At 41.6% G+C, this 19605-nt stretch overlaps 1 protein-coding gene across 4 annotated transcripts in view; it reads right to left on the bottom strand.

Moving 5' to 3' along the window:
* The window catches only part of celsr2 (cadherin, EGF LAG seven-pass G-type receptor 2), an 84893-nt gene that overhangs the window by 39113 nt on the left and 26175 nt on the right, over nt 1-19605 (bottom strand). For all 4 annotated transcript variants that reach the window (XM_061727066.1, XM_061727069.1, XM_061727067.1 and 1 more), the window contains exons 2-3: nt 15538-16233; nt 3144-3366 (exon numbers count right to left, since the gene is read on the bottom strand). In XM_061727066.1, coding sequence (XP_061583050.1) covers nt 3144-3366; nt 15538-16233 — 919 coding nt within the window. The remainder of the gene's footprint in view (nt 1-3143; nt 3367-15537; nt 16234-19605) is intronic.

Below are 19605 nucleotides of genomic sequence, written 5' to 3'. Positions count from 1 at the left end.
TACAGAGCTAAATCTGTGTTCAGAGCTGAGATTACATCAGCATCATTATCAGAACGGTTTTCATTAATTTGTAGTCACTACTTTCTGCTAGTCATTCATGTTTGATTATTTGGTAGTCGTTGTTTTCTGCCGTAGGCACGTTTTAAATGCTGCGTTCGCCATCCGGTCCGATTGCACGTGGCCCAGAGGGCGCGTCCATCTTTAAAAGACCACAGGAGCCCCGTTGAACTGTAGATGTTCTGTATCTTCGTTATTATTGCTTGATTTCTTCTTTTTTTTCATTCCATGCATTTAACGTTTATGTTTCATTTTATTGATTGTTGTTTTTCTAGTTAATTAATTGTTTTATGATACTCAAGCCATTTCTGCCATCAGGTTTATTTGGGTGTTGCGTTTATCATCTTTTGACACCCGTATGTAAATAAATTCTGATTGATTTCTTTATGAGTGGTTGTGTTATTTCATGCAAGATTTGGTCACAAATTGATTTGTTTAAGCAGAGCCTAGTGTTCGGATATCACGCCTTCACTGTTATTCTGTAAGATTTGCTGTTCTGCAGGATAATTCAAATCATAATGAGACTGATTTTCTGCTGTTAGTTATCGAATCCCACCGGAAGTAAGGCCCCGGCGGTGGTGCCCCTACGAGAATTATCATTTTTGATAATACAATTTGATAAATAGTCAACTTTATTAATTATTAATAATTCTTTAATAGAATTATCATTAGCCTTGATAACTGGACAGCCAAGCTACCTATGAGTTGCACAACACTGATGTTGTTTTATGGCAAAGTCAAATGAGCAAAGGTTTCATAAACTTTACATTAGCAATCTAACATGACTGTATATTCTTCTCCAGCATGTACTTACAAGTTAAATCCACTTAATATCTCAAACATCAGCATAAAAAAAGGTCCAATAAAAATCTAGTTTTCTATGCCGCCCCATTCCTCTGTACCTCTGGTGAGATCTCATTGTCAACTGAAGATTTCTAAAATAAGTCATCACTCAAGGGGAACAAGATATACATCCTGAGCTGTTTGTCATTATAGATGTTGTTTTTGATGGAAACACTATGGGGCTCAGGTGACAGCCACTAGACCTCAGCTGCCTAAAGCGGTTGTACCTTTCACATAGCGGCTACATCGCATCTTCTCCGACCTGCCAGTGAAACGTAAGCTTCTTTTAAAACTGGTCTGAGCAGTTCCTCGCTGAAAAAGACTGTTATCTGAGCCTTGCTTAAAGAAGGGCAGAGTATATAAAGCTTGCAAAGGGGGGGTATCATATATACACCGGCAGCAATTGTGAGTGTAAACCGCTGCCAAACCTGCCCAGAGTAAAATAAATTAGGGAAACTGTTCAGTCCCACTCCCTGTGATCCTTTGAGAGGTGATACGTGTTTTTGCTCGGTGAGACAGATATCAAACAGAATGGATGGCTTTTATACATGACTTCATTTCATCATCGAGACGGGATTTCCTGCTCTGCTACACGTGTTCAGTATTTACACCTCCACGGCTCCTTTCTCACAACATCTCCCTCGCCTCCAAACGGCCGACCACGCACATTTACACCTGCAGTTCTCCGACTGTCATTTCTGTCTCAGCTTAAATCCTAGCTCTGAAGCTTGGAGGGAAATCAAGAACACTCAGGAAAGTCAGAGCAGCCCCACAATGACGTGACATAGATGTGAAATTATTGCGTTTGATGACACCACAATAACATTTAAAGAAAGAAAAGCTGGAGCGATGAATTCTTCATGAACACACACTCTATTTGTTGCTTTTAAGCCTGAAGGCAAAACATTCACATTTTTTCCAGCTATTATAATAATAGTGGGATGGTTTGGGAACCTGGACCTCACTCCTCTCCTGATGACTGGGATCCGGTGATCCTGACGAGGATGGACACGGATCAATGGAACGGTTTCGGCATATTAGTTTTAAGCAAAATATTTGGGTATCAGGCCTCAGGAGATCAAACACAGGATTCAAGATGTTAATGTGTTGCTTTAAATGTTTCTTTTAACTAGCTAGTATATGAAATACCGTATTTTCTGGACTATAAGCTGCACCCGTATATAAGCCGCATCCGCTCTATTTAAAAAAAAAAGCTATGCAAGCCGCAGATATTTATGTTGTTAGATTAGATATTTACTACATGTACAGAAGGATTTTGAACTGTAAATGATGTACATGTTTGTACCTAAATAGATCCTTTCCTAACAGTGTCTTTTAACACGGCAGCAACTTTGCTGATTAAAACGGGACAGAACCAAGAGAAAATAACCGGTATTTATTTATCTATTATTCTATCTGCTAAAGAAGAAGTAGCGTATTCTTCTTTGCATTTATTTTGTCTTAGTTTTTATTCTAATTCCGGTTAGCACTCCCCTAGCGGTGGAAGAAAAATCCACAGAATAGAAACCTTTGTATAAGCTGCATGGTTGAAAACCTATGAAAAAAGTAGCGGCTTATAGTCCAGAAAATACGGTATGTATTACTTGAACCCTCTGACAGAAGACCTGAGCTTCTAGGAGTCCTCGTTCCAGAGGCCTGGGAGCCTCAGGGCTCTGCGTAGCATCTTAGATGTTCCCTGGACCGCGCTCTTCTGGACAGAGATCTCCAATGTTGTCCCACAAATCTGCTGGAGCTACTCTCTGTTTGTGGGTCACAGCCGCGACTGCTCCAGTTACCACTGCCACCGCATTTCCTGCCCTTTCCACATTTTTTCTGCTTCCTCTCTTAATTAACCCTTGGCGTTATTTCAGCTTCTCCAGTACCTTGTTCCTTATGTTGCTTGAGATTGCAACACGCACAGCCAACCTCCTTACCAAAAACAAAGCTCCTTCAGCTTATGCTCCAATGTTAAATTCACAAGCTACACCTCGTTATAGAGTACAAAGTCAGTCATATAGTATTCTGTACACTGATGCTGCATTCACAGCACGAGTGCTTCCCTCTGACTCTGAAGTGGCTCTACAGAGGACGGCTGTTGCTCAGTGATCCCATTACTGCCTTTAAACACCATTATGCTTACATAAATGTGAGCACAGAAAAGTGTAGGTGAGAACATACGGGGTCAGGTGGGCTGTGGGGGTGGATGAGAGTGAATCATGTTACAGGGAGGAGGAGGCACCTACGTGAGTGAAAGGGTGAAGTGAAAACGCTGCCGGAGACCCTTGAAGGTCAGGAAGGAATGTGGGGGGAAGTTTCTCGTGGTCATCTCACAGTAGGGCGTCTCGTAGCCGCCCGGCGTACACTCGCACTTGAACCCACCGACCAGCAAGTTCACGCAGGAGCCCCCATTCTTGCAGACTCCTGGAGCACAGCGGCCGGAGCGGGATGACAGCTCGCAGCGCTCTCCTGAGGATGGAGAAAAGAAATGAAGATTAATATTGTTCATGACAAGCAGCATCAACTCGGTCAAACCATCTGGGAACCCACATGTACATGCATTTTTTTTCCTGTCAGTGCAGCCTGCCTATATATGCTACTATAGAGGTTTAACACTGTCTCCTGTGTTTCACAGGCAGGAAAATGCTATAAGTGTGCACGACTGCATGTGAATAAATCATGAAATCATCGACAAGGTGAATCAGTTCATATCTGACTTTACACCGCTTCCACAGTGTCTGCAGTTTGAAACTCTCTGTGTCACGCCCAGCACGACTCCCTCCCTCTGGGAACCAGGCTGCAGTCGGCGCTCAGTTCACATTCAGTGGAACAACACGATGCCTCAAACGCAGCAAGCTAGAAATGTTTGCGCTTTCAAGAGTCTGAAGAAAAAATGACTGCTGTGTTTCTGCAGACTGTTGCAGCTCATGAAAATTACTCTTATTTTTTTTTTTTTACAGCAAACTCACACCAAGAGGCCTCATTCGTTACGATACAAGGCGCTATGAAATTAAAAAAAAAAAAGATAAATAGGCCAAATTATTACCTGTTATCTTATTTTTATTCAAAGCAAATTAAAAAAAATCAGAGCTGAAACGTCTGTATTGCAGGCATCCTGGTGAAGAATAATAAAATGAATGAATTCACTGACAAATCAGCGATTAATCTGTTATTTGCTGCAGCACCAGATTTGAACTGCGAGGGGCTGAGTGAGGCAGAAGACGGCGAGTCTCTTCAGGCCACTAAAGTGAGAATAGAAGAGCGATCGCTCAGAAGTGCGGGAGCACGACAGACAGTATATTGTGACCCTGTGAATGAGCCTTCATCCGTCTCCTTCTCCTCCTTGCCACTTCAGCCCGTCCCGCATGTGCTGGTCATCTGCATGGCTGGGATGGGAGGATGTAGCGGTTGCTGAGGCGAGAGCGCTCGCTCTCCCATGCGTGAGTGGGAATTTGTGTCAAAGCCACTCAGCCAGCAGGGTGGAAGACTTCCGCAGCTTTACTGTAACACTGCTCCACACACACAGACAGAAACACACGGGGCCCACATCTTCATCAAACAGCACTGATACACAGGGCTTTATTTACTCTCTGACTATTAATCATTCCATTCACAGTCCGCTGAAAGAAAGCTCCTTTTGTTTTAACGCTGTTGTGGGGGAATGTCCATTCAGTCCATAAATATTGGTTTTAGAAATCCCGGTTTTTGAAGAAGAATGCAGGACATGAGGGTTTGTTTCATTAATCTTGTGTCAGACGTGTTTCTACTCAACAACAAGCCAACAAGCCCAATAAAGCAGACTTTCATGACAGTTTCTTTCATGAACTCTGCTTTCCAAAACCCACTTTTACTTCTACTTTACAACTACCATCTATTCACCTATTATTTGTACAAGATTGTTCAGGGGTCTGCTGGAGTCACAATCACTGATATAGGGAATTTTGGAGCACGAATCAACCTGAAATCAAGTACAAGCACAAGGATAACATGCAAACTCCACACAGAAAGACTCCTGCCAGGATTTACGGCAAATGGATAAGAATGGCCGTTCACTCAACTAATACTTCTATAAACAAATGGTTTCCCCTCTGGAGGTTTGGCCCCTTCAAATTTTTGCAATACTTATGCAAACAATGATTAAAGGCTCAAGAAAGGAAAAAACCTAAATGCATCTGAATTCAAACAGGTTCTGCTGTCAAACATCTGCAAGTCTAAACACCCCACCACACAACACTTAAAGGAATTCTTCCTTGCTGATTGATAACTCGCTTGTTGTTTGCTATTGAATTCGTACCCACAAATTACAGCTTTATACTTGTGCTTTGATATGTGGTTTGTATCAGAATTGTATCAAGTTTGTATCTTGGTGTTTTGCAACCTGCTGTTTTGAGATGGCAGAAGGAGAAGCAGAGGCACGATGCTAGCTATCGAGCAATGCCGATGTGTTGGCAGTTTGGCGTTATCTTAGGCCGTAAAATCTCACCAGGAGAACTGAGACCTGCTCTCTATGCAAGATTGCAGTTTCCAGAGGTGGCATGAATGTTGCTAAAAATAAAACAAGCAACCTTAATAAGCATTTAAGGGGCCATCATGCGAAAAAGCACAAGTTTACTGAGCCATGGGGCAAGAAGGAAGTACTGCAGCAGGAAGGTCTGTGGTTTAAAGAAAGCCAGAGAACCACAGCAGGAAGAGACAAAACTAGAGGAGTCGTTGTTCTGGATGACCAGCCCTTGTTAAGACTTTTAAAATGTTGTTGTTTCACTGTTTAAAATGAACATCTGGAGCCGTGGCACATTTTCCTAGGTCAGAAATACATCTTTGAAGCTGCTCTCTCCAAGCGCTAAGAGACTGTCTGAACATATTTGATTTAAGCCAGAAGAAGCACACAAAATCATCTTTACAGCGGATATTTGACCCTTGGATGAACTTAAATATCCAATTATAAATGGCTTTCCATTTTATATGCTTGTGGTACTTTATCTTTGGTCTGTATTTAATAGACCTTCTTTATTTTAACCTGACTATCATACTAGGTAATATAATTACACGGTAATCATTGTTTGCATGTGTTTATTCATGCCTCACAAAGAGTTTAACCTGATCAAGGTCATGCAACTATGACACTAATAATGGTAATCATACGAGGTTAATATAAGAAAATCAGCATTGGAAAAGCAAAACTGGCACCGGACATCTATAATGTGTAGTCAAGCACACATCTAAACGGGAACTTAAAACAGTTAAGACAATAGTGGAGTAAACGCTACAACAACTGCCTCTGAAATAAAGATACTGTAGAGAGAAAAATGAATTAATTTAACACTGAACTTAATTATGCAACATCAGTAGATGTATTCAGCAATGATACTCCTAAACTGTCTTTAAAATGACAGTCTTAAGTTTCCCCTGCGGTGAAATGTCCACAGGAAACAATAATTAATTAAAGCTGCAAGCAGCGATGAACGGGCCCTCGCACTCACGGCCACCGCCCCCCTTAAGCATATCAGAAATGACACCACCCACAACTTCCTATGTCAAACCATTCAAAAGTTATAGCAGAAAAAAGGGACAACCAATCAGAAGAAGGGGCGGGGCTAATTCAGGCCAATGAAGGTCAAGGACTCCATACAGAATCTGATGACACCACCCACGACTTCCTATGTCAAACAATTAAAATGTTATAGCAGAAAATCGGGACAACCAATCAGAAGAAGGGGCGGGGCTAATTAAGGCCAACGAAGCTTAAGAACTCTTTACAGAGTCCCATGATACCACCCACGACTTCCTATGTCAAACCATTAAAAAGTTATAGCAGAAAAAAGGGACAACCAATCAGAAGAAGGGGCGGGGCTAATTATGGCCAATGAAGGTCAAGGACTCCATAAAGAATCTGATGACACCACCCAGGACTCTCTATGTCAAACCATTCCAATGTTATAGCAGAAAATCGGGACAACCAATCAGAAGAAGGGGCGGGGCTAATTAAGGCCAACGAAGCTTAAGGACTCATTACAGAGTCCCATGACACCACCCACAACTTCCTATGTCAAACCATTCAAAAGTTATGGCAGATAAAAGTATTCTAGGGGGCGCTGTTGAGCCGTTAGGCCACGCCCATTAATGCAAACCATGAAATATCAAATTTATTGCCAAGTCTGGCTTGCATGCAAAATTTGGTGACTTTTGGAGAACTATCAAATATGGACCAATCACATGAAGGGGGGGCGCGCCTTTTGGCGTCTAGCGTCGCCACGGTAACACTTTTGAAAGAGAAAAGTAATGCGTGTAGTCGCAGGATGTAGACGCACATTTTGATGTATAACACACCTGGGTGCACGTTACGGTTCGGGCTGAATTAACTGCCGAAGGAATGGCATAAATTTCGCCAAAATGACACAATTTATTCAAAATGGCCGACATCCTGTTCGGTTTCGGCCATGGCTCCAAGAGACTTTTCTTTAAGTTGTGCCATGATACAGGTGTGTAGCGATTTTCGTGCATGTACGTCAAACCGTATTGTGGGGCTTGAGGCACAAAGTTTTCCGGGGGGCGCTGTTGAGCCATTTTGCCACGCCCATTAATGCAAACCATGAAATATCAAATTTATCGCCAGGCCTGGCTTGCATGCCAAATTTGGTGCCTTTTGGGGAACTATCAAATATGGACCAATCAGATGAAGGGGGGGTGCGCTTGTTGGCTTCTAGCGTCGCCACGGTAACACTTTTGAAAGAGAAAAGTAATGCGTGTAGTCGCAGGATGGAGACGCACATTTTGATGTATAACACATCTGGGTTCACATTACGGTTCGGGCTGAATTAACTCTCGAAGGAATGGCATATATTGCTCCAAAATTACGCAATTAATTCAGAATGTTCAAAATGGCCGACTTCCTGTTCGGTTTCGGCCATGGCGCCAAGAGACTTTTCTTTTAGTTGCAACATGATACAGGAGTGTACCAATTTTCGTTCATGTACATCAAACCGTATTATGGGGCTTGAGGCGCAAAGTTTTTTCTGTCTGAACCAATCAGATGAAGGGTGGGCGCGCTTTTTGGCGTCTAGCGTCGCCACGGTAACGCTTTTGAAAGAGAAAAGTAATGCGTGCGGTCGCAGGAGGGAGACGCACATTTTGATGTATAATACACCTGGGTGCACGTTACGGTTCGGGCTGAATTAACTGCCGAAGGAATGGCATAAATTTCGCCAAAATGACACGATTAATTCAAAATGGCGGACTTCCTGTTCGGTTTCGGGCATGACGGCAAGAGACTTTTCTTTAAGTTGTCCCATGATACAGGTGTGTACCGATTTTCGTGCATGTACGTCAAACCGTATCGTGGGGCTTGAGGCACAAAGTTTTCAAGGGGGCGCTGTTGAGCCATTTTGCCACGCCCATTAATGCAAACCATGAAATATCAAATTTTTCGCCAGGCCTGACTTGGGTGCAAAATTTGGTGACTTTTTGGGCATGTTAAGGGGGCCAAAAAGGCCATCACTTTGTCAGAAGAAAAATAATAATAAAAATTCCTGCAAATACAATAGGGCCTTCGCACTGCAAGTGCTCGGGCCCTAATTATATCTTCTCCCCCCTGTCAGCCTCTAGCTACGGGCTGCCATGTTTTTCGTGATGCTCCCTCACAGCAAACAGTCACAGCTGGCCAGCTGTAAAACAAAGTCTTTCTGTGACGGTGCCGTCTGCCTTTTTACCGAATCAACAGCTCGCTGGAGGCTATGAAGCACTTGTGTTTCTTTAAGCAGTCAAGGGGGACAAACACTGCACGAGCACACGGAGTAGAAGTACCTCAGGTTACACTGGCTCTGAGATATGACTCACTGTGGGAAAAAAACATGTTTACCGGAACACTTTTATTGATTTTCTTCACTGATCTCTTCCAAATGCCTCTCTGTGTTTCGTGCCTCCCCGAGGGTTCGCCTGCACCACAGGTGCTGCCAGCAGCAGCCAGGTGAGCAGCACCTTGACAGGGGCTGGCCCACGCTCACTATTCCTCAGAATGAGTCGATCAATAATTTAACCACGTCTCATCGGCTCTATTTGCACACATCTATCGGTCCACCCAGGTCAGCACACGCCATGTTTGTCACCAGCATGAATCATTAAGCAGCAAAAGGCACAGACACCTCAGAGATCCTGCTTCTATTTCAACATGAGGAAACATGCTGCTCTTTGATTATATCGTCTAAGTTCATACATTTATAGCTATATGTAAATACTAATATTAATGATATGACCATCAAGCTTGTTGGATCAAAGATAGATTTCATTTAGGCACCAACTAACCTCAAAATCAAACTTAAAGCATCTGAGATCATTGATGCAAATAACATCACAGAATATAAGTGACAATGTCTTGCTACACATTAAGAAAATTAGTCTAGTTTTTCTATGGTGTTTTTCTGCAAAATTGATTTGTGGCATGTTGCTGTTCTTTCAGTCCATCCTAAACTGATCCTTGAAGAAGTTTAAACGGAAATATGCCAACATCCAAAAAGAAAAAAGAAAAAGAAAACCAAATGGGACAAATAAGCCTCATAATTACAGGATATCTATATAAACAATACCTGGAGAGTTAAGCCTCCAATTGTGCATAAATTCACATACAAAGTGCATAGAATTAACATGAGGCGGCACATCTGTAACAGCATATATTTGTCAACGATAAAATAAGGAAAATATCTTTTATATTTTTGTGATGTCCACCAAATGATACCAGGAGAAAAAAAAGTTGGTTGTTGTATCTCTATAAAACAACAGCATGCAAATACTCTGATTTTAAAACAGCACATGCGCCTGGCAACATTATTCATGCCATCTCTCAGCAGCAATTTGTAGAGGCTTTTAGTGTTTGGCAGGTGTTCATCAGACACTGCGAGGTTGAAAACGGGAGTGTGAATATTTTTCTATTTTTCATTCCAAACTGTGCATGCAGATCAAAACCACACCATGGCATCCTCAACACAAAAGGAAGAGAAAAAACATGATCCCCCTCAGAGAGAAAGATGGAGGTGAGCAGTTAGCTGATGAGTACCCATCACACACGTCAATACATGAAGGGCTGAGTGGAAGTCACCTTCGATCAGAGTGTTTGTAATAAGACTAGCGCATCTCCTGCTGAATGCATTATCTGAAATGTGTGCAATTTATTTTTATTCAGCATCTAGAGAGTGACTCAGCCCATCCAAATCATTCACTCTGTCCCTTTGCATTTTCCTTACAGCGAGCATCTGACAACGCCAACGGTCCGACAGCTCCCCAGCACACAAACACACAAACATGCGATTAACACATAGATGGTCCACAGATTTTCTGTCCACCTTTCTTGCACACATAAACACACCCACCCAACACACATGGAGTGAGCAAATAGCACGCCTCTTTCTTTCACACACGCACACGTACGCCTGTCTCGCATAAAGACAGAAACCCAACAAACATAGAACAAGGACTGTGCGTGCTGTCGATCACAGGAAAACACATAAAAGAAAACCTGTCTGAAAGCTGTGGTCTGACAGTATCCAACATGTTAAATCATCAGGGTATTTTCAGACCTCTGCACTGGATCTCACTGCTTCTAGGTCTGATCCTCACCAGCTGATACAAATTAATTTTGCAAACTGTAGATAAAAATACGCCCACTGCACTCACTCACACATTAATGCTCCCCTGCCACGGATTCATGTTAAAAGCACCTGCTGACCAGCTCCAACACCCACATAGAGTATGTGCAAGAATATGTAAGTGCCACTTAACCTGGACCCACATGCAAACGTCACAACTATTCGAGGCTTTATAAAACAGCTGTATTTAAAAAAAAAAAAAAAAAGATGAAAAAGATCTATGCTCAATGAGACATCATGGAAACAATGTCAGCAGTGAGAGCACAAGGACAAAGGTGGGCTTTTTAAATCGAGCCTTTTACAGGCAAACTCCACTAGCTGTTTGAGTAATCACATTGTTGCAGATGAGAAAATCAGATTTAGGTTCATCAGGTCTTTTTCCTGCTCTGCAAAAAGATCAAGTCACTAAAAAATTGCAAGGCATGTGCATTCTGAACAAATGTTTCTGCTTCAAAAGGATTATTTCTTTACTGCCACTAAAGCTTAACTATTTAATATGCGCTGTAACAATCAGAATATGTGGCACTTAACCTGCATGGACAATTTATGCTGCATAGCAGATAAACTAGACCATGTGGACACAAACAAGTCACTCCTATGTTCCTACATTTTTAAGATTAGATTTTATTCAAAATTAGGCCCTTATATTTCCACAGATCTATGTTCCACATTTCCGAAATAAGGGTTACAGCATCAGGTCAGAGTTGGGGCATAAGGTGGGTTAGGCATAAGGTAAGGGTTAAGGCATCAAAGCTATGCAACGTCCTTAACAAGCAACTCCACATGAAAAGGCCCCAGATCTGGAGTCAGAGAATTCCTGCCAGCTATCCACATTATGTAAACAGTACAGAAAAAAATAACTTTTATATCTATATCCACCTACTTTTTAAAAATCCATTTAACCATTCAGCCTATGAAAAAAAAAGAGTTTTGGTTTAGCCTTTTCATAAAACAACCAAAAACTGGGTCAACAAGTTAGCAATATTCCTACTGCTCAATGTTAAAAAGATTTGCAAGACAAGTATCTAACTTAGCATCCCCTGCACTCACGTAGATAGGAAATGGCCATGAATTAATGCAACAGTTTTTTTTTAAACGCAATACCTTTATGTAAAAACACTCTGCTTTCTGTAACAACACGTGGTGCCTAATGTTATTTTATTTGTGGCCTCTTGGTGAAATTATAAGTCAGTTCTGGGGCATCACTTATCACATGTACGCTGATGACATTCAGCTACAGTATTCTTTTAACTCCGACAGAATTGATGGTCTAAACGTACTGGAAGATTGTTTGTTTTTTAAGGCCTGGCTGTCCAAAAATTTTTCTACAGCTGTATTTCTGTTGTGAAGGACTGCATTGGGTTTGTAACGTACATTCCTCCCTGAGAAATCTGGGCATCGTTTTTGATCAGGCTATGAGTTTTGACAATATTTTCTCTTTGTCTCGCACTTGTTTTTTTCCATCTTAAGATTCTTGCCAAACTCAGAACCGTTGTGCCGCAGGCCGAGCTAGAATTGATTATACAGGTACATGCATTTGTGTCATCTCGGCTCGACTACTGCCAGTCCTTATTCTCGTGTCTCAGTAAAGCAGCCATCAACCGTTTGCAGCTGGTGCAGAATATTGCGGCCAGGCTGCTGACTAAATCTGAGAGGAGTTGCCTTATAACTCCTGTCTTGGCCTTGCTCCGCTGGCTTCTGGTTAGTTTTAGGATTCACTTTAAAGTCTAGATTTTAAGAGCTCTTCATGGTCAGGCACCAGAGTATGTGTCTGAACTCCTTTGCCCTCGTGTCCCCAGAAGATCTTAGGTCTGCCAGCCAGAGTCTGGTTATATCCAGGTGTATAACCAGAGGTGACAGAGCCTTACAGGCTATTGCGCCCAGGCTTTGGACTACTTTTCCTCAGGACCTGAGAGGCTCAGCTACTGTGGACATTAATAAAAGAGGCAGGCTTTTAGGAAGGGGCTGTAGTGATTTTCTGACTTTTGGTATGGTCTTGGTTTTGTGCTTCTATGGATTAAATTTTCCCTGTGTTTAATGGTTTAAACTTGTTAACTTTGTGTTGTTATGTAAAGCACTTTGTGAGTGTTTTACATACTTACCTACTCACTTAATGTCCTTATATCATACCTTGTTTTACTGCTGATTTGTGCAGTTGAGGGTTGCTATTTTGGCTACCGGTCACATTCATAAATGTTTTTTTCATCAGGGTTCATGAAAACTGCAGGATCTGCACCGCAGAAGTATTTTGGAACGAGCTACACGCAGCTGCAGCTCAAGCACATTTAAAGCAAAAACACAATACAAGAGCTTGTTTGGAGCAGAGCTGAAACTAGCTGATATTATAAGCACGGTATAAATGGGGGCTGTGTGATATTTAGAGTGGTATTTGTGAAGACATATTCCCGGGACATGTGTGACTTATATTAACTTGTTAAGAACCATAACGTGGGACCTTTTAATATGATTACAGATTACATAAATTATCAAGCCCTCATTCAGTGTTTGTATGCACAACAACAGGACACTTTAAAATTATGATTTTTAATTAATCATAAGAAAAAGAAAAACACTTTGAAGGTATTGGTGTGTGAAACGATATACTTCCTGACAGACTTTAAAATGACCTTTAAATGATAAATAAATCACGCAACAAAAGTTTCATCTTGCTCAAAGACAAGATGAATCTCTACATCACATTAAAAGTCAGGATTTGACCCACTTAACCTCTTAGTTAAAAGATGATGATAACTACTCTAATATCCATACTGTATACATTTGCATATTTTAGCTCTCTTTTCCTTTTTCTGTTTTTCCCCTTTTCCTTTAACCAAAGACCCAATAAGCAGATCATCTTTAACCCTTTGAAGATGTGTATAATTTTTGGAGCACTGAATAAATAACACTTCCTGCAACTGGCTTGCAATTTTTGCTGCCAAAAGTAATGCATTTATTTGCCATTATGGTTGAAAATGGAGGCTGCTTTCTCCTAAGCCTCAAAACGTTGTTTGATAAGAATTTTCTTTTCTTTTTTTTTTCTTTTTTTTTTTTTTTAAATCTTAGGTATTTTTACCACAGGGCATTTCACAGCCGGAGCACATGCTCCATCTGTAGCCATCCATAATTAATAATTTCCTTCCCCTGTTCCACTCAGCGATTCTACTCTGGACAGAGAGGCTGCTCATGATGTTTTTGTTGAAAGTAGAGACCCTTTTAAAGTCCCCAACCTCAAACATACACACAACGGAAACCAAACTTGCTTCACTGCTCTTTACTACACTTCTTGTAGTAGATATGAGTGTGAATTTAGTTTTCACGTTGTTTTTAACAGCCATAAGCAGCACAATGAGATTAATTGTGTCTGAAAAAAAATCAAAAAAATGATGCCTAAAGACTTTTTAATGAGTCAAAATATATGATTTGACCTTGATCAGGTGAGTAAACCAGAAGAAAGTACAAATATAAATCCAATGCGACTACAACTAGCTAAATTAATCGGTTTATAAGCTCACATCTCTAGTATAACAATAATTTTCAGGGTCATTCATCTGCTTACAGCAGTCGGGATAAGTCAAATCAATATCTCATCACTCAGCCTTTGTCTGCTTCTCATCAGTATAGTGGACAGGCTGCGTCTATAAAGAGGCAGGTTCAATAACGAATCGAATCGAGGAGGGGGGCGACCGGGACACACGTACGTAGACATTAAAGCCCCCATGGGACGTTTATGAAGGAGAAGAAATTAACATTTCTAAGGTGGCATTTCAAAAGCCTGACAGAAAATAAGCCCTTTCCCCTGCTGGTGGACCAGAACCAAAACACAAGACATATTTTATTTGAAACAGAACTGCAGAGTCTGACTCTGACAGTCTCCTTTAACCTCATGAGATATATGATATCCAAAACGATTTAAAGGACCATTTCATTACTTCACATAAACCGACACAAAAGCTGGTGAGCAGCAATTCAATTCAATTCAATTTTATTTATATAGCGTCTAATACAACAAAAGTTGTCTCTAGACGCTTTCCAGAGACCCAGAACATGACCCCCGAGTAGGGATGGGCGGTATGGACTAAAAAATGTATCACGATAATTTCTGGCATTTATCCCGATAAAGATAAAAATGACGATAAAAAAAATACCAATTCAATTCCATCTTTTTAACTATAAATCTATCTCGCTCTCAGATCCACCATGTTTGTTATACAAAAACGTCATCAACGAGAATTTATCTTTCTTTCTTTCTTTCTTTCTTTCTTTCTTTCTTTCTTTCTTTCTTTCTTTCTTTCTTTCTTTCTTTCTTTCTTTCTTTCTTTCTTTCTTTCTTTCTTTCTTTCTTTCTTTCTTTCTTTCTTTCAGGCTCATTTCCTTCCTTCCTTCCTTCCTTCCTTCCTTCCTTCCTTTCTCCCTTCCTCCTGCTCTCTCCTTCCTTCCTTCCTTCGTTCCTTCCTTCCTTCGTTCGTTCCTTCCTTCCTTCGTTCCTTCCTTCCTTCGTTCGTTCCTTCCTTCCTTCCTTCCTTCCTTCCTTCCTTCCTTCCTTCCTTCCTTCCTTCCCTCCTTCCTTCCTTCCTTCCTTCCTTCCTTCCTTCCTTCCTTCCTTCCTTCCTGCCTTCCTTCCTTCTTTCTTTCTTTCTTTCTGGCTCATTTATTTCCTTCCTTCCTTCCGTCCACCATAAATCAGCTTTACACAAAAACGTCGGCAACAATGGCAGGTAAAAACTCCCCTAGTGGGAGAAAAACCTTAAGCCAAACAGTGGCAAGGAAAAACTCCCCTTTAGGAGGGAAGAAACCTTGAGCAGGACCAGGCTCATAAGGGGGGACCCTCCTGCCGAGGGCCAGACTGGGGGTCGGGGAAGGGTTTAGCAAAGGGTTTAACCATAACTTTGCATCTACTTCTCAACTATGCTCTTAAAATCGCATGCAACAGTGATACAGGGGGTTAAAGAAGATGCATCAAAGCAGCAGTAAAAAAAAACCAACATATCAAGATAAGAGCTCCTACCTGTATAGTCCTCAAAGCACTCGCAGGTGAAGCCTCCCTCCCTGCTGCGACACACACCGTGGGCTCCACATGGTTTAGAGTAGCAGAGGTCAATCTCGGTCTCACAGTAGTCTCCCGTGAAGCCGGTAGGACAACGGCAACGCAGCCCGGCAATAGGGTGGATGGGCCTGAACAGGATGGTATCGGACGCAACAAACGGAGCCAGGCTGTCGAACTTCAGCACGGACACACACTTCATGTAGTTCTCACACGGCTCACGCAGGCAGATGTTGTCATCGAATGGGAGAACCTCCTGTGAGGAGATCTGGGCCAGGAGGCTGCGGTTCAAATACAGCCTCTCCTGGAGTTCCTCAGAGCCGAAAAACTCTCCGGTTTCAAGCCCTCTCCCTGGCCGGTCACTCCCAAGCCCACCCGGACGCTGGTGTCCCTCCCCGAACACGGGCATCGCCACAGATAAGCTGACGTTGAGGATGCGAGCGCTGACGTCTGTATCGTCCTGGATGTTGAAGATGACCACGTCTTGGCGGGCTGCAGACAAGACCTGGGCCACACCGTCCAGGAACTGTGAGAGCAGCAGGGACAGGAAGTGCTCCTGAGACGTGTTGGCCAGGCGTAACGTGATGCTGTTGGAGAGCATCTCGTCTGTGATGATGGTGACTTGCAGAAGGCACTGAGCTGACACCGAGTGAACGCCATCTGAAACATACAGGCAACAAAATAGATGGAAACATGAGTAAAGGAAACTGTGGACATATTTGGTGGAGATGAAGAATCGACTGGATAAACAAGAGTTGTTTATGTCACCCAATGTAATCAAAAGATAAAATCAATAATGTTTTAGTTCGTCTGGTTTTTCACCTCAATCTTGGCAGGGAAATGTGCTCTGCAGCAGAAACTAAACTTTAACATCCAAGAGGAAAAAAAGCTAATATTTACAGTTGAAAACTAAATTATCTCAACCAACCGAGTCCAAAAAAAACACTGCATGCAGGTGTCTGTGTTTGTGAAGGTCATTTCTCATCCCAACCAGCATGTATAAATGAATGACCAATCTGATTCCCATTATTGAACATTCGACTGTATTATAAAATCAAATGCTGTCTATGGATGTGTTTGCAAAAATTGTGAAAGCTGCACAAAACAACCGGTCACGGCAAGGTTACACTAATATTACTCAGACATATCTGCATGCCATATACAGTATGTGAGGATCCTCACGTACGGTATATAGCACCTTTTAAACATATATCGCTGGTACAAAGTGTTTTACAATGTTTCTCATTCATCTATTCACACAAATGCAGTCCCTCGTATAGCAATAACAGTAGACAGGATATAGTAAAGTGGAAAAGTACACTTTCTCACAAATGGAAGTTTGTGCATTTAGGACATAACACAAATTATCTGCACCTTAGGTGCCCTCTAATGAGATGATAATAACTGTTATTAAAATAGGCTATAAGAGGCCACAGTCTGTCGTTTTTTTCCCACCCTACTTCATTATTATCCATTTAACAAAACTATGCCATACTGCACTGAAAAACTAAGTACACCCCATGGTTCAATGACTTGTTAAACCACTTTTGGGGCATTAGCTATTCTTTTGGATCAATGTCCTGCTTTATGACCTGATTTTAGCCAAGCTTTAGTGGTGGGACAGATGGCGTCCAGTTTGACCCAAGAATAAAATTAAATCATCATCCATCCCACAACATACTTAAAGCTGGTTTAAAGCCACAGAGTGTGGAGCTGCTGTGGTTTGGTTTTGTAGCGTTTTTGCAGCAACTGTGCTCCATCCTCGGGTTTCATAAGCCGAGTGCAGCCTCCTCAGCTGGATTTGTGACATTACTAGTTTACATGAAGGCTTTGTGAGAACTGCAAAATTTGTAATTTGCTCATTTAAAGTTGAACGTCTCGCTAGGCCTTCCTCTTTCTAGAATTATGCACATAAAAAAAAGAGTGGTGTTAAATAAAATGCACTTTCTTACTTCTAAACTAAACCTCTCCTCCGATAGTTACATTTTCTTTGGAAGCCCTCTGAATTGTTTTCCTACAAACTCTGCAGGAATGTTGGTACGAGTTGAAACCTGCTTGTAGTATTCTTGTGTTGACTTCATGCCAGCTTAATCTACGCTGTGTAAATTGATGATGTGCACATGCAGGGCCAAATAGACAATAGGTGTGTATCTTTAAAGGAGCATGAGGCTCCTTTTAAGAAATGAGACTCTCTAGCGCCACCCTTCACCACGACGGCCGCCGGGGGTACTGCAGCCAACAGTGAAGCCGGCACGGGAGAACGGGGAGAACGCGCATGTGGCGTCATTTGACGTCACATCCACAGGACAGCACGGGAAATTCCGGTCACAATTGCAGCACATTTTGCAGCACACAGCCTGTTCAAGGCAACGGAGAGATACGTTAGAGGGCTCATTCTTTTTGGTTTGGAACGCTTCATCTGACATTCTTACTAGAAAACTTAAAACGTATACGAATTTTTTTCATAAATCCTGAGTAGGTTCTGAGGTGTATCGCTTGTTGTTGTGTTTTGTAACTTCTTTGATAAGTACAGTCTGATTTTGGTGGGACACCCAATCTGGGAAAGATTTGTCTTGAAAAATGTGCACTGGTGAAAAATCTATCTCAGTGTAGCATAATACACCTAGGCGTTGGGAAATGGTGTTATAAAGTCTCATTGGTTGAAGGAGAGCACCAGGTGTTTCTCAAAGATCACAACTGATGCCTTTCCTCCTTGGCATCATGTTAATAAATGTCTGGACGCTCAAGATGAGCAAACTGCCAAATTTGCTTTTCAAAAGTGCTGACACTTGCTGATGATCAATTAATCTAGTGTATTTAATTACCAGCGCCGGGCTGCTTCTTAACTTCTCTGGAACAGCAAGTGTGTTACTTTTTTATTTTTAGTTCACACTGCTTTTGCATTTTGGCTTAGTTGTGTTTAACAAATAATAACATTGTGTAATATTTCATGTTTTGTTTATCTAAGGTTGCATCTCTTTAATTTTTTAGCTAGAGTGGGGAATTCTTCAAGTAAAGATCTATAATTTAGATGCATAATTTGCTGAGTAAAATAAACACTTAGATATAAGATAATATTTAGAAATTTCCTTTGAATTATCCTACAAAATAATTTTACTTTTATTATAAAAATCTATCATTTAGATTTAATCCCTACAAAAGCAAAATCTCCAACACATTGAGCAGCTGTGACAGCAAGACAGATGCAGGTACATGCAGGCGCATGGTGGAGTATTTATACAGCTGCTGCTATGAAATTCGCGGAGCAGCTACGCTTTTACAGAGTAATGACATCTGACACTTTAAAGACTACAATGATAACACCCCTTTTCTTGTTTTCTTGGCTCAAACGGATGTTATTCGAGTTTTATGCCAGAACAGATAACAGAGTGCCATGAGTGAACAAGTGCACATCTTCTTTCACTACAGTCCAACTCTCTAATCAGCAATTTCACGCCAGTATTCACGGCTCATCTCTGCCTTCTTTTGTCCGGAAGCAAAGATGCTGCTTCATTATACATGCTGCATACTGAAAGCCTTAAGTCTAATTTCCCACCTCAGCAAATCCCTTGTTCTATACGTTTCTTTACGCCTATATGTTTTGTCCTTTTCACCTTCAGTACTTTGGCTGTGAATGCAGACATCAAGTGTTTCCAAGTCGGCCATTGTACAGTAAGTATAATACATCAACTAACATGTAAGGCCTTTATTCACCAAATCTGATTATGAACTTAGAAAAGCCGTTGGCAAATAAAACATAAATGATTCCTTTCATGGCAAACGTGCTGCAGCCCATGCTTATGAAAACTCTTTCTTCTTGTGTGTTTCTCCACTGAAGCCACATTTGAAATAAAATAAACCTGCTTATCATTAGGTAGTATCAGCTGAACGTCTCTGACAGGAGTGGTCACTGCTCTGCTCAGCGATGAGTAAAACAATGAAGAAGATTAGAGTAATGGCCTCTGTCGGACAGCACGGAGCAAAGGGCAGTATGCTGCTAACAAGCACTAAAATCACAGCACGCAATGGGGG

Source organism: Cololabis saira, chromosome 8 (assembly GCF_033807715.1).
Source record: "Cololabis saira isolate AMF1-May2022 chromosome 8, fColSai1.1, whole genome shotgun sequence".
NCBI lineage: Eukaryota > Metazoa > Chordata > Actinopteri > Beloniformes > Belonidae > Cololabis > Cololabis saira.
This window is presented reverse-complemented; position numbering and strand designations above follow the sequence as displayed.